Source organism: Chelonoidis abingdonii, chromosome 3 (assembly GCF_003597395.2).
Source record: "Chelonoidis abingdonii isolate Lonesome George chromosome 3, CheloAbing_2.0, whole genome shotgun sequence".
Taxonomy (NCBI): Eukaryota; Metazoa; Chordata; order Testudines; family Testudinidae; genus Chelonoidis; species Chelonoidis abingdonii.
In genome coordinates this window covers 10,252,038-10,269,390 of record NC_133771.1, presented here as the reverse complement: position 1 = coordinate 10,269,390, position 17,353 = coordinate 10,252,038, and the positions used below count along the sequence as shown (strand labels likewise).

The following is a 17,353-nucleotide window of genomic DNA, read 5'->3' as shown; positions in this document are numbered from 1 at the left end:
TTGGCCAGAGGCCACATCTGGGTATGGAAATTGTATGGCAGGCCATGATTGCTCATGAAATTGGGGGTTGGGGTGCAGGAGGGGGATCAGGACTTGGCGCAGGGGACTGGGGCATGGGAGCATGTCAGGGGTGCAGGCTCTGGATGGCGTTTACCTCAAGCAGCTCCCGGAAGCAGCGGCATGTCCGTCCTCCAGCTCCTACATTGAGGCATGGCCAGGCAGCTCTGCACGCTGTCCTGTCCACAGGCACCGGCTCCGCAGCTCCCAGAAGCAGTGGCATAGTGGGCATGTCTCTTCTCTGGCTGCTATGCAGAGGTGCGGCCAGGTTGTTCTACCCTGTCTGCAGGTTCTGTCCCTGAAGCTCCCATTGGCCACAGTTCCCAGCCAATGGGAGCTGCGAAGCCAGCGCTTGGGGTGGGGGTAGCGTGTGGAGCTCCCAGGTTTCCCCTATGCATAGGAGCCAGAGGAGGGACATGCCCGCCATGCTCCTACCTCTGGGAGCTTCGCAGAGCCACAGCATGCCCGGAACAGGGCAAGCCCCCAGCTCTGCTCCCCAGCTGGAGCGCTGGAGCAGAGCAAGCTCTCAACCCCTCTCCCTGGCTGGAGTGCCGGAGCGGGGCAAGCCCCCGACCCTGCTCCCTGGCTGGAGCGCCAGAGCAGGTTAAGCCCCTGACCCCTCTCCCCAGCTGAAGTGCCGGAGTGGGGCAAGTTCCCAATCCCTCTCCCTGGTGGAAGCTCGAGGGCTGGAATAAAAGGTCTGACGGACTGGATGCGGCCCGAGGGGCCGTAGTTTACCCACCTCTGATCTAGCTACTTCTATGTAATATCAGGCAGCTGCCCCTAGAATTCCCCAGCTCTGCTCGCCCCCTGTTCGGGGCCCTTTAAGAACTCACTCAGTTCAAAAAGTAGTTAAAATAAATCCCCTCTTGAGGTCCAATTTATTGCATCCCCGAGGACACAGTGACCCTCGAGCCCAGTTCAGTGCCCCTCCGCTGATTAATCCAAAATAACACAGAACAGAACACAAACTCACACAGACTTCATCCCAGCTGGCCCTTACAGTCTCTCCCCTGTTCAGACAGGGTCTCTCCCCAGCATCTCTGCCTACAGATGCTTTCCACCACTCAGGGCCAGCCCTGGACCAAATGGCACCCCAGGCAAGGAGCATCTTCAGCCCTGCCCCCTCGCTATTTGTTAAATGTTTGAATATCTCATTTTTCATTGCATTTGTAGCCCATTTCACGACTATGATGCACAATTTGCATGCATGATTAATACCTGTTATGTAAAATGATACATTTGCATGCTGGGATCTGTAAATCCGTATTTATTCAAGCAAATTAAAAAAAATGAGTTTCTGCTAAAGCTTACAGAAGCTTTTTAATTTTAAGAAAAACTAAAATGTACTAACACCAAGAAATAGAACCACGCACCAACACTGGGTGGACTAGAATTAAATCGTATATCAGTAGGTGCCAGCCTCAGAACGTTAACTCAAGTTTTTTAGTTCAAAAGATCACTTTTTTTGCCCTTACCATGAACTGAAGCCTGGCATGGCCCCAAGCCTGGCACCCCGGGTGGGCCTATGGGTCACCTGCCCCGAAACCCAGCCCTGCTCCCCCTCTCTCCTGCTTCTTTAGCTTTTACCTTGTTGACTCACAGCCTTGCAGGAACTTCCTTGCTCCTTGCGGTACCTACAGAGGCTGCCGTAATCGCCTGGGCTTTCCCCTATTCTCTGCACTTTCCTACTCTTTTTTATACTGGGTTCACCTGATTCAGCCTGGTTTTGGCTCATTCTGTAATCAGGGCTGTCTTAGCCTCAGGCTTTCCACCCTCATACTTCCCCCATTCCTGTAGTATCTGAGAACCTCACAAGCTGTATTGCATTTATTCCCACACACGATCTGTTTTACAGACGGGGAACCAAGCAGAGGGAGATTAAATGATGTGCCCCAAGGGCACGCAGTGAATCTGTGGCAGAACCTGGGAACGTAACCCAGATTTCACAAGTCCTACACCACTGCCTTGCCCACAAGTCTAGCCTTCCTCTCTGTGGAGTTACACCAGGATAACTGAGATCAGAATTGGCCCACTGAGTCTGCAAAATTAGATGAGAAACTTCTGATTCTCTTACGGGATATTTACTCCACTGTGACTGGAATGTGCGAAGAAAACAGCCCTCATCATAGTTACATAGCCCCAGAGCACTGGTCTGCTCATCTTTAGCAAAAATTACAAGTGGTGCCTTAAGAAAGACGCAAAGACCCAATCAGCTTCAGTGGGATCAGTAACTGCACGGATAATATTTTCTTAGCCCTTCCAACATTCAAACTTCAGTGATCGTGAGAAAAAAAAGTGAGATATTGTGGGTAAACTCTTCCTTCCTCCCCCACACTGGAGAAGTTCATTTTCTGTTAGTCTGAGGTTAGTGAGGCACAGCTGTTTCCACAAGTTTCAGAACAATTATTATTTTTGGAAGGTTTGTTTATTTTCTCCAGCTTAGGCAGATTTGCTCTCTGGTATCTGTTTTATTAGTGACTCACTTATCAGGTTGTCTTGACAAACGCCCCACCTTAATGTGCTCTTGAATATACCCCTAGTGTCCTCTATAAAATTTAAACTTAAAGGGAAATTGCCAGCATTATAATACTTTAGAAAATTAATCATAGACAAAATTAAATTACTGAAACTGTAAATACCTGCATCACTACAATGGTAAGGATGAATTTTGAACATGTAATACACTAGCAAAGTGTGTTGTGTCCCAATCTAGTGCCTGTGACAGTCATGGATAACAGCCTATTACTGGTACCAGTTAATGGAGTTACTCCTTTAGCTCAGAAGGTAGAGGCCAGTGCTGAAGATCAGGAGTATAAACTTTGCTGATGACCCACAATGGAAGGTGAATGTAAATAAATATGTAACTAAAGAACAAAAAACCTTTAAGGTTCAAAGAGCAACATGAATTCAACCACACTGTACAGTGTGTATTAATGTATAGCTTTGCACATCTGTGTGTGGATCCCAAGGTGCTGTACATTGGTGAATTCAGCCTCACAGTACCCTTTGAGGGACAGCTTTTCTCCTTTTACAGACTGGGAAACCAAGGTTGAGAGAGATTAAGTAGCTTGACCAAGCTGATTCAGGAAGCCTGTGGCAGAGGACATCAGTCAAACAGAAGTCAAGAACTTAGTAAGATTAAAAGAGGGATTGACCTCTTATCTGGATAAAGACAGCCAGAGGCAGAATAACAAATACCAAAATAACAGAGTGTGTCAGATTGAAGATAAAAGCTCACACTTTCAGGTATAAGATAATCACTGACTATTACGAGTCAGGAGGAATTTGTCATGGAGTAGATTGTAGTTGGAAGAGAGCCTGAGATATAAGCCCTTACATGGGGCCCTGGTATGAGGCCTGAGCTAAAGTGGTGGGCAAGATTTGCTGATATAAAGCAAAGTTAGCAAAAATCAGGCTGTGAGCAAACATCAGGCTCTGCCTGCTCGCAAGTCTGCCGAATCTGGCAAGAACAGGGCTGATACTACAGAAACACACATTCCTAAGAAGTGCTAGGCACAGAGCACTCACACAAACACATTCCAGAAAAGTGGTACCAGAACAACCTGATAGCAAGGATGGTACAAAACATTCCCCAAGGATAACAGGAAAACGCTGACCCCTCCTAAAAGATAAGGTCAGGATGACATTATGATGAATAGAGATGTTGGACTGAACCACCATGTACAAGTTGATGTGTGATAACTAGCCATGTCCTGGGGCAGTAACTAACTTATGTCAGAGGGGCAGTATGTAACTTGTTTGTATCAGGGTATAAAGAGGTATTTCTGAGAGAGTGTTTTGGTTCAGCCAAGGTGAGAATGGAAAGTCCCGCCATACACAGACTTGCGTCCATTGTCACAGACATATATGTCTTAGTATCCTTGGAGGGTCTGCCGGGGGCTATTACCGTGCTTTGTCGACAACAAACCTGGCCTGGTGCCTTCGTACCATAACAGATCTTGTGGTCATTGGGCAGTTCACTGAAGGTCTGCTACGCTGGCTGTCTGCCCAGAACTGGGGCAGCACACAGGGAGAACACACACACAGAGCCAAACCTTTAACCACACAGATTGTGCTGACACATCTACCTCCTTCAAGAAGTCTCACACTTTTCTCTGCTCCTGTGCAACTTCTTCTGACCACAATACTGAAGATGATAGCTCTGATCCAGCCTTGTCATGCCTGTGTTCATATGTCTCCTGAGTCCAAGTCGTATATTTTATTCACAAGATCCTACTTCCACCCCTTGTATCAATCTAATCAGGGATAGAAAATACCATGTGGGGTAGATTCACCCATTCTCCATAGCACTGACAAATATAGAGTTTATTCATGATTATTTATTTATTTGCCACAGGTCCCAATCAGGATCAGACCCTCACTGTTCCAGAGGCGGTGCATGTGTATGGAAAGAAATGGTCCCTGCCACCAAGTATTTACAATCCAGACCTTAGACACTATAGAGACTAGGAATATGTATGGGCAAAGGGCCTCACCGAGTTGCGTTAATGAGTTGTGTTACTGAGTTGCCTCACTGAGTTTGATTGGATGAATTCCTGGAGCTTTCATTACATGCCATAATCTTTAATTAAAGATCAATATTTTAATTCCTGGAGACACTAGGACAATCCTGGAGGGTTGGCAACCCTACCTCACTCCCTTTCCAGCCCTTCATTTGACAGCACAGGGTAGACTGCTGGGCCTGCACGGAGTCCCACTGAATGTGACTGTCCCAGCCACTCCAGAGCCCCACTGAAGTCAGTTACCCAGGCTTAAATCAAAGCATAAGGTTGGACAACTGTTCCCAAAGAGTAGTTATCAGAGGTTCACAGTCAAGCTGGAACGGCATAACGAGTGGAGTCCCACAGGGTGTGGGTCTGTTCATTGATTTAGATAATGGCATACAGGATACACTTATAAAGTTTGCAGATAATACCAAGCTGGGAGGGGTTGCAAGTGCTTTGGACGACAGTATTAACATTCAAAATGATTTAGAGAAACTGGAGAAATGGTCTGAGGTAAATAGGATGAAATTCTCTAAGGACAAATGCAAAGTCCTCCACTTAGGAAGGAACAACCAGTTGTACACCAGAAGATGGGAAATGACTGCCTAGGAAGGAGTACTGCAGAAAGGGATCTGGGGGTCATAGTGGATCACAAACTAAATATGAGTTAACAGTGTAACGCTGTTGCAAAAAAAGCAAACATCATTCTGGGATGTATTAGCATGAGTTGTAAGCAACACATGAGAAGTAATTCTTCCGCTCTACTTCGCGTTGATTAGGCCTCAGCTGGAGTATTGTGTCCATTTCTGGGCACCACATTTCAGGAAAGATGTGGAGAAATTGGAAAAAGTCCAGAGAAGAGCATGAAAATGATTAAGGTCCTAGAAAACATGACCTCTAAGGGAAGACTGAAAAATTGGGTTTGTTTAATCCAGAGAAAAGAAGACTGGGGGGGACATGATAACAGTTTTCAAGTACATAAAAGGTTGCTACAAGAAGGAGGAAGAAAAATTGTTCTCTTTAACCTCTGTGGATAGGACAAGAAGCAACGGGCTTAAATTACAGCAAGGGAGGTTTAAGTTGGACATTAGGAAAAACTTCTTAACTGTCAGGGTAGTTAAGGATTGGCGTAAATTGCCTAGAGAGGTTGTGGAATCAGGGCCGTCTGTACCCATACAAAGGACGCAGCTGCGTAGGGCACCAGGAAATTTGGGGCACCACATTTCCTGGTGCCCTGTGCAGCTGTGTGCTGCTCTAGCCCTTGCTCTGCCTCTTCCCCATAGCCTCTGCCCCTGTTCTGCCCCAGCCCTGTCTCTTCCCACCCCTGCGCCGCCCCAGCCACACCACCACTCCACCCCTTCCCCAAAGTCCCTGCCCTACTCTGCCCCATCCCACCCCTTACTGCCCCTGCTCTGCCCCAGTCATGCCCCTACTCTACCCCTTCCCCAAAGTCCCCACCCTGCTCTGTCCCCACCCCGCCCCTGAGGACTGCAGCAGGGCCGGGTCTGCACTCACCAGCAGCGGAAAGTGCAGTGACCTGGTTCCAGCCGCACCTCCAATGAGTGCTGGGGGGGTGGTTTTCCCCTGCCCCCCAAGCCAGCTTCCCGCCTTCCCCCCCCATGGAGGCCTGCCCCCCAACCACATCAGGGTGCTGCGTAGGGCCCCCGAATAGCTAGGGAAGGCCTGTGTGGAATCTCCATTATTGGAGATTTTTAAGAGCAGATCAGACAAATACCTGTCAGGGATGGTCTAGATAATCCTTAGTCCTGCCATGAGGGCAGGGAAGTTGACTAGGTGACCTCTCAAGGTCCCTTCCAGTCCTGTGATTCTATAATAATGGGTATAAAAAACAAAAGGAAAGAGTGGGCAAGAGAGGACGGAAGTAACAGTGATCAAGGCATGTGGCTACATCGCTAGTCTATTCCTGGCTTGCTTAAAGGGACCACATCCTGCTAGCCGCAGAATCAATATTAATGTTACTGAGTGGCTCTCTGAGGTGAAACTCTTAAGCGCTTTTTTTCAGATTTTCCTGTCTCAGAACTTGCCCTCGATAAGCCTGAAGTTCTGGATGTCACAGATCTATGTACAAAGAAACCACCTAGCTAGAGCCAACTCAGTGAGTCCCCACTGGGTGGGGAAAGGCGGGGTTTTATGTTTAGAAAAAAAAGTTTGTCACTCTGCTTCAAACACAGGGGTTTGGGAATAGTTACAGAGAATCATAGAAATGGAAAGGATCTCAACAAGTCACCCAGTTCACTTCTCCATGCAAAGACAGTGGTTTTCAACCTGTGGTCCACTACAGACTATGTCTAAGATTTCCGAAGGGGTCTGCACTTCCATTTGAAATTTTTTAAGGGTCCGCATATGGAAAAAGGTTGAAAGCCACTGACCTAGACCACCCCTGAAAGGTATTTCTCCAACCTGTTCTTAAAAACCTCCATTGATGGAGATTCCACAGCCTACCTTGGAAGCTTGTTCCAGAGCTTAACTGCCCTTCTGGTTAGGAAGTTTTTCTTAATATGTAACCCAAATCTCCCTTGCTGCAAATTAAGCCTATTTCTTGACCAACATTCAGTGGACATGGAGAACAATTGGTCGTATTCCTCTTTATAACAGCCCTTACGCTATTTGAAAACCTGTTATCAGGTCCCCTCCTAGTCTTCTTGTCTCAAGTAACTTGCTCTCCCTGCTTAGCACGGTAAGATCTTCTTTGCCTGAGATGGCACATCTAATCAACTAAGGCTCCTCTCAGTGTTGTGAGCTGGAAAGAGAGCTTGTCACCCAAACAATTGTTATGTATTGGTGGGGACCACAATATGTCTAGGGACTGGTCACACAGAGAAAGGGACAGTCCCTGTTTGAAGTGTTTCCTTGCTAAAGGTACAAGAGAACATGATACAAGAGAAAAAGTACATGTTATGGGGGAAGGATAGCTCAGTGGTTTGAGCATTGGCCTGCTAAACCTGGGGCTGTGAGCTCAATCCTTGAGGGGACCATTTAGGGATCCAGAGCAAAATCACTACTTGGTCCTGCTAGTGAAGGCAAGGGGGTGGACTCAAGGTCCCTTCCAGTTCCATGAGATAGGTGTGTCTCTTATATTATTAGAGGAAACACATGATAGTTGGTGAAAGCTGCGATCACGTACAAGCACTTTAAAAAAAATTAAGCATCTAGACCAGCTGCCCCTCCCTCAACCTTTTATTAGCTGGCTCAAAAAAGAATTAGATAAGTTCATAGAGCATAGGTCCATCAACTGCTCTGAGCCAAGATGGTCCAGGATGGAAACCCATACTTCAGGTGCCCCTAAGCCTCTAACTGCCAGAAGCTGGGACTGGACGACAGGGGATGGATCACCCAATAATTGCCTTGTGCTGCTCATTCCCTTTGAAGCCTCTGGCACTGGCCACTGTCAGAGACAGGATACTGAGCTTGATGGACCATTGGTCTGAACCAATGTGGCCGTTCTTAGAGATAATACATTGTAGAAGTGGGCATTTAAGAGGGATTTCAATGAGAAGAGGTTAGTAGCTTTTCATATCATTGCAGGAGACACTCCAAATCTCTATCTGCCTATCTAAGATACTTCTATGGTCCCCAATACTGTATTATCTGAGTGCCTCACAATTTTTAATGAATTTAGCCTCACAACACCACTGGGAGGTAAGGAAATGCCCCTGTCCCCATTTTACAGATGAGGAACTGAGGAGCACAGAGAAACTAAATGATGTGTTTAAAGCAACACCGGCAGACATGTGTCTGATGAAGTGGGTATTCACCCACGAAAGCTTATGCTCTAATACATCTGTGAGTCTGTAAGGTGCCACAGGACTCTGTCACTTTTTACAGATCCAGACTAACATGACTAACCCTCTGATACCTGACTGGCAGTTTGTGTGGATCAAGGACACGAACCACCTCTCCCAAACCCTAAGCTAGAGCCTAAACCACAGAACCACCTTTCCTCTATGACCAAGTAGACTTCCATCTTCTATGCTGATGGATGCAAGAACCATAAAACAAGAAAGAACAAAAACAAAGTCCCCTTTGGAGAAGCCAGTCTGCAACTTCCTGGTAATCCTCTGTCCCGAAGTGAACACAAAATGGCTGCTGGACTTTGCAGACAGCACACTGCCTAAATTGTAAAGGCGTATGTGATGGGGCAGAGAACCTCCCCCCACCCACACACATACCAGTCAAGAAGGGCTTAAAGAACTCTGTGGCCAGCTGCATGGCTTGTCAGGCCTGGGGGTGGGCCCTTAAGGGGAGGTGCACAGCCCAGTTGAGTTTACAAGCTGAAACAAGCAGAGCTAGAGCTCCCAGACCAGGGCTACGTCTACATTACATCTTTTCTAGCACCGCAGCTGCACCAATGCAGCTGTGCTTCTGTAGAGCTTATAGTGAAAACATTCTTAAATCGACGGGAGAGAGCTCTCCCATCAGCTTAATAATTCCTGCCTCTGCAAGAGGCGGTCGCTATGTCAGCAGCAGAAGTTCACCTGCCAACATAGTGCTTAGGTCTGTGTAATTTATGCCGCTCAGGGTGTGGATTATTCACATCCCCGAGTGATGTAAATTATACTGAATTAATCTGTAGTGTAGACAAGGGCTAGGGTGTGGGGTTCTTTGCTGAGGAACAGCTTGGCAGCACCGCCAGCCTGCTTCCTCTGAGAAAAGAAGACAGGCTGGTGTGTTTCTTTTATTGACATCCCCAGGACTATCTCCTGGCCTGTAGCCATGGAGGAGAATGGGAGCTGGGATTTCCTGTGGAGCCAGAGAGAGAGCTGCCCCTCCTTTGTGTGAGGGAGGCGTCTGGGTCCTTGTGGGCCTTGGGACGAGTTGTCTTTTTATTTGGACTGTTTTATATTCTCCTGGAAGGGGGTGGACTTGCTAAGAGATATACAGCTGGAGGGCCGTACCTCAGGACTGGCCCACAGGAATGTTGTCACCCAGGGAACGTTGTATAACCTTTATCCCAAAGGGGCAACCTCTAACAGTGCAGCATAAAGAAACAAGATCTTAACAGTTACATACACACAAAAAATTATGTAACACTGACAGACCACGATCGGGACCGAACCTGGGACTTCTAGAGCTAAATACATGAGCCTGGAGCTAGGTGGCCCTTAGCTAAGGCTGTAGCAAACTCATTAATCTCTAAGTGGTCTTGGTGCTACTAGAGGGGACAGAATACCACACCCAGGACGTGTGTGGGTTACAATTGTTTACTTCAGCGATTCCTCCCTTCTATCTATATCTGATTGAGGCCTCAACACGTGTGTGCGTTGGTGTGTATGTGAAAATTAATAACTAGGGGTGGATGAATCAGTTCAGAAAGCTCGCGAATTACCCTTTCTCCCCCGGCCAAAATGTACATCCATGCACAGAATCCAGCCTTTCAGAGGCTCTGAAACATTTGGATCAATCCCCCCCATTAAAGGTAACAGGGAAAAGATTTTTTCCTCCTGTGAAAAATGTCCACAAAAATGAAAGTATTTTCATCAAAATGTTCTTCAAAATGTATTAAGTTTTGGTTGAAAACCCAAATGCTCTATGAAAAACATTGACAAAAGTGTCCATTTTGCCAAAAAAGCCATTTCCATCAGAGAAAAACGATTCTGTGAAAAAAAATTTGACCAGCACTCCCCCTTGCACTACCCACATCTTTGGCACTGTGACAAAGTTCTTCCTCTACCTTGGTGGGTTCTGCGCATATTGGCAGATTTGTTCACCTCAGTGATCTTCCCCTCTGGTGGAGCCCACAGTCTGGATCAACTCCTCCTGTGTCTGATCAGGAGTTGGGAGGTTTGGGGGGAACCCGTGCCCGCCCGCTACTCCGGGTTCCTGCCCAGGGCCCTGTGGATTGCAGCTGTCTATAGTGCCTCCTGTAACAGCTGCATGACAGCTACAACTCCCTGGGCTACTTCCCCATGGCCTCCTCCAAACACCTTCTTTATCCTCACCACAGGACCTTCCTCCTGGTGTCTGATAACACTTGTACTCAGTCCTCCAGCTCCTCACACACCCACCATAACCTGAAGTGAGCTCCTTTTTAAACCGAGGTGCCCTGATTAGCCTGCCTTAATTGATTCTAGCAGCTTCTTGATTGGCTGCAGGTGTTCTAATCAGCCTGTCTGACTTAACTGTTTCCAGAAAGTTCGTGATTGTTCTGGAAACTTCGCTGTTACCTTACCCAGGGAAAGTGGACTCACTTAACCTGGGGCTAATATATGTGCCTTCTGTCACTCTCCTGTAGCCATCTGGCCTGACCCCGTCACACACAAAATATGACAGGGGCTGTTCTGCCGGTAGCCATCATTTCCACACCCACACCCAGGCACCGGAACTGGAAATGCAAGAAATCTTGTGAGAAAATCTGGTCTCATGAAATTAGAGCCCAGTTTTGTAGATGTGGTGTATCTAATCTAATCTGTCTAAGTTGGTACAGTTCCAGTACATTTCAAGAGTATAAAACCATAGGAGAAGGAGCCACATTTGCGGGCGTTTCAATTTGAAATCTTAGGAGATTTGTCCAGCAATGGCAATAATCAGAGGCCACCCACCTCCTAAATCTTACCTTTATTTGTTTCACTCTCTCTTACAAGGAAAGACCCAACTTTGTTGCCAGGAGCCATCAACAACCGTTCGGCATCTTTTCTACTGAGAGCTTTAAAAAACCATCTGAGGGAGAAAAGTCATGAAATAGTTATAAAGAGCTCCAAGAAGAGGCAAATCCTACCCAGCCGTTCAATTTTTGTGCCGTTAAAATGCTGAATGTTGTGTTTAGTCTAGCAAAATGAAGGCTATGAGGAGACATGATTGCTCTTTAGAAATACATTGGGTTAGCGAGACGAGCTATTTAAGTGAAAGGACAATGGGGATAAACTGGGCATGATTAAATTCAGGCTGGAAATTAGAAGAAGCTCTCAAACCATCAGAGGAGTGAGGTTCTGGAATAGCCTTCCTATAGGAGTAGTGAGTGCAAACAGCCTCACTAATTTTAAGATGAAGCTGATAGGTTGATGAACAGGATTAGGTGAGGTGATTGTCTGTGACAGCAGGGGACTGGACTCAACCCAAGCAGTCGCTTTCACTTCTAGGTTGGCTGTTCCTCTGTCTAAGACTGACTACATTTCAGGATGGTTTTAGGTTGGGAAGGGTCCCCTAACATAACATTTTCAAGAGATTAAGATCAGACTTCTGTTTGCTTTGTGTCCAAATATCAGTGTGAATGTATATCCCAGGGATAAGCCTGTATAGATTCATTTGAGGTTCAGCTGGATATGTCTTCATTTCTCTAGCTTACTAAGTCACATGGCGCTGGGGTGTTAAAGTGCTGTCATGTTCTGCCCCAGGAAAAGGTTTTTCAGTGGTGAGCAGAGTGATGGCTGTATATGCAAGTGCTCTTCCTCAGTGAAGACACTTTAAAAGTTCATTTTAGTTCTAGCGATGTTGCTAGTTCTACTTGTATTCCCTGTTTTACAAATAGATAGCATATCACTGGAATCAGGAATATCTTTGAAACTGGAGTAGGGTGACCAGATGTCCTGATTTCATATGGATAGTCCCAATATTTGGGGCTCTGACTCATATAGGTGCCTATTGTCCCCCACATCTCCATCCCAATTTTTCACAGTTACTATCCAGTCACCCTAAACTGGAATGACCTTTTTTTTTTTTTAACTGCACTCACTGTAGTCTCCTTTGGAATTCTTTGGGACCAAAGCTGCTATATAATCATATGGCATTATATTACAGGGTGTATCCCTTTTAAGCTATTACTGTTTGCAGACATGTTAAGGGACTGGATTCCTCCCAAATTGAAATTGAATGCTGCCTTTTACCTTTCTCTTACACTAGAAACTCCATTTGCACCTTCTCTGAGCCCTTTAATTCACTGGTATTTAAAAGATATGAAGATATTAGGAATTCAATCTTCCCATTAGAAAGACAGGGAACAGTATCAGTGTTTTTATTAGTCTTCTGGCCAAATTCTTCTTGGCAATTCCAATCTCATAAAACACTCTGCATTTTAAACTCCACATCCTCTCCTAAATTAATGTGTAGTGTTACTGTGGGCTGTAAAACAGCTGTCACCTTCCAGCACAGCTGTGGCTGCATTTTGGTGATGGTTGAAACAATTCCCATGGTCAGCCCTCCCTGCTCCAAATTTATAAGAGCTCTTGGAGGGGCTATTATAAATATAAAGGGTTGATATTAGCGTTAATGTTTCATATAAGCTTGTGCACCTACTTTTCAACTTCCAAGGTATCCATTTGTGCGACGAAGTTACTGGGCACATACCCCTTTTTTCCAGTGGTGAGAGACTTTGCCAGCCACCAGTCCCCATCTCTACAAACCAAACAGGACAAGAAGCATGAACATTGAAAGGAGCTTCGACATGGATCCCGCCTAAGACGACTCATGGATTTGGAGGCTTCATGAATCTTGCAAAGTAGGAAGCACATTCTGAAGCCCTCTCTCATGTAGGTAGCCCTGTACTCTACAGGTAGCACCATGGGGCGTGTCTACACTGCAGCTGGGGGGTGAGCAAGCTAGCATGCTAAAAATAGCAGTATGCCTGCAGCCGCACTGGCGGTGACTTGGGCCAGCTGCCCAAGTACAACCCGGTCTGAGGTCGTAGGTACATGCTGCTGTGGGGCCACCCTAATATTTTTAGCACACTAGCTTGATCAGAATTGGTGCAAGTATGTCTACCCAAGCTGGGAATTACACGTCCCAGCTCCAGTGTTGGCAGACCCACAGACACCCATTTCTATAGGCCACCTCCAGTTTGAAGGCACTCTAGAAAGGCAACCTTTAAAGACACTGGTTTATTCAACCCTGAACAAGTGGGTGTTTTTTACTTCCCATCTTCAGTCCCAAGCTCCCAGACAGAGACCGGAGCACTGTCTTCAATTCCCCATCTGCCCCTCACTGCTGTTTCCTTTATCACATGAGGCAGCTCTCTGCTTTTGGCACTCCGAGTGCCTCCAGAAACCACAGCACTACCAGGGTAGTAACTGAAAACTGTTCTCATCTGCTGGATGTTCAGGAGCCCACATGTAACCAGCTGAGTGGTCTCAGCCCAGGGGACAGGTGTCTGAATCAGAAATATCCACCAGCATCACTTACCCCATTTGTGAGAGCCTCAAAGAAAGGTTATGGACTAACACTTAATGAATAGCTCTCTCACTGCAAATCCCTGGGCAAGAGAGTGGAAAGCCACATGGTAGGGCAATGCGAGGCAAGCCTGCAATGTTATTCTCATCTGGATGAACACATGGTGCCTGTTTCAGGCCTGTCTCTCTTTCACCAGGACTATGGTCACACAAAAGTTTTTAAAATAAACTAAACCAAACCCACATCCTTTTTAAGGCAAAGATCAGCCTACGTGCTGACAAGTCATTGTTTATACTACTTCAGCACCTATGAGCATCAACTCACAGCAAAGCCACATTGCTGGGTGCTGTCCATACAAACTCAATTGACCAAAGATGTGTTACCATCCCTGTTCTACAGATAGGGAACCAAGTGACTTCTCAAGATCACAGAGTAGGCCTGGCAGAACCAAGCACTGAACCCAGATCTCCAGATCTCCACAGAATTTTGGAAAGACTTCTCCAGCAGGGGCTGGCAAGTGCTGTGGAGGGGGATCCCTTACCTAGATAGGATTTGAAGCTTCTCTCCCTTGGTCAGCTCCAAGTCGCGGTCACTCGTGGAGGCGAAATCATACAGTACAATCATAAAGTCCTCACCTGCGGCAAGAGAAAGTGACACTATTGGGTTTAGCTGGTCTGCCATTGATTGGGGAATTAAATATGTGGTGCATGGATTTTAGTGAACCTCAAACCCCACCTCCTCCCTCCTCCCTTGGTCATAGTAGACGACATCACCATCCTCTCAAGTGCGTATTCTGGGCCTTCCCTTTTAATTCAATATCTCTCTAGACCCGCACATCTAGGCCACATTTAAATCTTGTCGCTACTTTCTACACAACATCTCTGAGCCTTGTCTACGCTGGCAGCAGTGTGTAGGGTATGAGAAGCCACCGTGAAAAGAAGGCTGCATCTACAGTGTGACATGTCGCTACCTGCAGCAGTGAAAGGCTCTGGCAACGGAGAGGAAGAAAGGAAAGGTTCCTGCAGCTCCCCCCTGCCAGGGCCTTTTCCTGCTACTGAGCCTTTCCCTGCATCGGGGAAAGGCTCCTGCACAGGAAGGACACGGGGACACTACGCTTAAAAATAGCAGTGGAGATGGGGGAGGCATTGTTTGGCCATCTAGAGAGCCATGTAGGGTAAATACCTTAAGGTTTTAGTGTGTCTTTACTCACCTAAACAGTGCCTCAGTGTCTACACTGCTATTTATACCCGTGCTAAGGGGTCATGCAGTGCCTGTACTCTACATATCACTGTGAAGTGTAGACATAGCCTGAAACCCAGCCTGTCCTCTCAGTCGACTCAGATAAATTTCTCCTTCAGGCCCCCATCCTCTTATATCTCAACTACTGCTTCCTCCTTGCTGGCCTTTCCCCACTCAAGACCATTCAGAGTACTGGTGCTGCTGCTGTCAATTTCCATCGGCTTTGGATCAGGTCCTTAGATTGTAAACACTTCAGGGTTGAGGCTCCGGGCCTGATTCTCTGTCCACACACACCAACTTTACACCAGCGGTGTTGCATCGGTGTAAACAAGGTGCCATGAAACGTAGCCTCGGGCTCTGTATACTACTCTAAAATGCTGGCCGCACCCAGCATACTGTGGACACTGTCAGAGTATGACTAACATAATAATCCACTCCAGTGTGAACCTTTTGTCACTGAAACACTTAGTGATGTTGTTTCACTGCTACATTTCCATGACCTGTGCCTATGGCCCGGCTGCATCTCTCTGAACAAGTATGTAACTATCCACGTGCTCTGTGTGGTTACGGCTACTGAAGCAGAAAAGACCTCTGCTCTCCTGACATTCTGGGGCAAATCAAACCCCACTAGGAGCTTAAGTAAAAACCCCATCTGATGTGGAAAGATTTTGTGTGCGCGTAGCCTAATTAATGCAGCAGGGGTGATAAACATTCTATATATAGAATGTCTCAAGACAGACAGTCAAGTCACATTCTCTCTTTGACCTTTGCAAATAATGCCATCAGCAAGCAGCCGAGACTACCCCTTTTCACTGAGAAATAATACATCTCCGGAACAACATGAGCTTTGTGTGTGCCAGGCCTGCCTATTGGTTTGGGATTTATTGGCAATGTCGCATGATCAAAGGGGGAAATCGTAAGGCTCTGGAAACCAAAGCCTCCTCCAGCTTTTAGGGAGGAACTTGAAGGTCAACTTGGCAGATTCAAGTGTGTCAGTCGGAGGCTTCCTGATATGAGGTAGAAGCAGCTCCAGTGAGAGAGAAAACTTGGAAATATAATAATGTTTTGCATTACTGTGACGCTTTCCATCTGAGGATCTCAGAGCATGTCACACAGGTTAATGTGCTAACCCCCCACATCATCCCGTTGTGGCAGTTAATATTTTAGTCACAATGAGATTGTGAGGAGAAGAGAGGTTAATATTTTAGTCACAATGAGATTGTGAGGAGAAGAGAGGTCAAATGCCCAATGTTTTCTAAAGAAAGGTGAATTGTCATTGACTGATACCATCACTAAAACGTGTTGATTTACAACTAAATAGTGCCTTTACACTAGATTTGCTACATCTTTTTGCTATCTAGGAGAGTACACTATAACAATATATATTTATTTAATCAATTATATATTATATTATATTTTCATACTCATATTAATTGTACATTTTTATTATGTCAGAAAATGGTCTATGACATATTGCTTATTTACTAGATAATTAACTTTTTGCTCATGATTTATGTCAAGTTGAATTAGGATGGTAGAATTTAATTCAACACACAAACCAGCATATTATTTTTTATTTAAATGTTTTAAGAGATTATGTTTGCAGTGTTGTTGTAGCTGCCTCAATCCCAGGATATTAGAGAGACAAGCTGGGTGAGGTAATATCTTTTACAGGACCACTTTCTGTTGGTGAAAAAGACAAGTTTTTGAGCTTACACAGAGCTCTTCTTCGATATAAGCTCAAAATCTTATCTTTCTCCACAGAAGTTCATTCAATAAAAGATATTACCTCACCCACCTTGTGTTTTAAGAGATTATGATAAGTTTAGGCCTTAACATATTTTGTATTAAATTCAGATTTCATTATAAACAGAAAAGAAACATTTAAGAAGAAAAACCTGTAATTTAAATAACAAAAATCAACAAAATCCAATTTAAATTTAAAAAAAAAATCTAAATGTTTGGATTTTTTTTTAAATGTCATCGATTTTTATCCACCCTGGTCAATGGCAGTTTCTCTCTTGATTGCAGTGGCCTTTGGATTAGGCTAAAAACAGCAGTGTAGGTGTTCCAGCTCAGGTTGGATCCTGGCCTCTAAGACCCTTCCCCTTAGCCAGGTTTCAGAGCCCAGAATATCTGCACTGCTACTTTCGCTCCACAGCCTGAGCCCAAACCCTGACTCAGCACCACAGGTCTTTGTTTGTGGTGTAGATGCACCCTAAATGACTTACCCCAAGGCCACATAAGTACCGTATGGTACAAACAGAACCCACACCTCCTTACTCTCAGTCCTGGTTTTAGTCACAAGAGTACTGATGACAGCGGGACTTACCCCACACTGGCTGTTTTTTTAAACCAGGCACCAGAACAGACTTTGCTGACTAACTAGTGGATTTTTCCCCCACTGTAAAATAAGGATAATACCACTT

General features: G+C 45.8%; 1 protein-coding gene across 4 annotated transcripts in view; it reads right to left on the bottom strand.

The window, feature by feature from the left end:
- BLK (BLK proto-oncogene, Src family tyrosine kinase) overlaps positions 1–17,353 on the bottom strand; it is a 74,712-nt gene that overhangs the window by 19,754 nt on the left and 37,605 nt on the right. For all 4 annotated transcript variants that reach the window (XM_032763509.2, XM_032763514.2, XM_032763510.2 and 1 more), the window contains exons 4-6: positions 14,227–14,320; positions 12,816–12,914; positions 11,140–11,243 (exon numbers count right to left, since the gene is read on the bottom strand). In XM_032763509.2, coding sequence (XP_032619400.1) covers positions 11,140–11,243; positions 12,816–12,914; positions 14,227–14,320 — 297 coding nt within the window. The remainder of the gene's footprint in view (positions 1–11,139; positions 11,244–12,815; positions 12,915–14,226; positions 14,321–17,353) is intronic.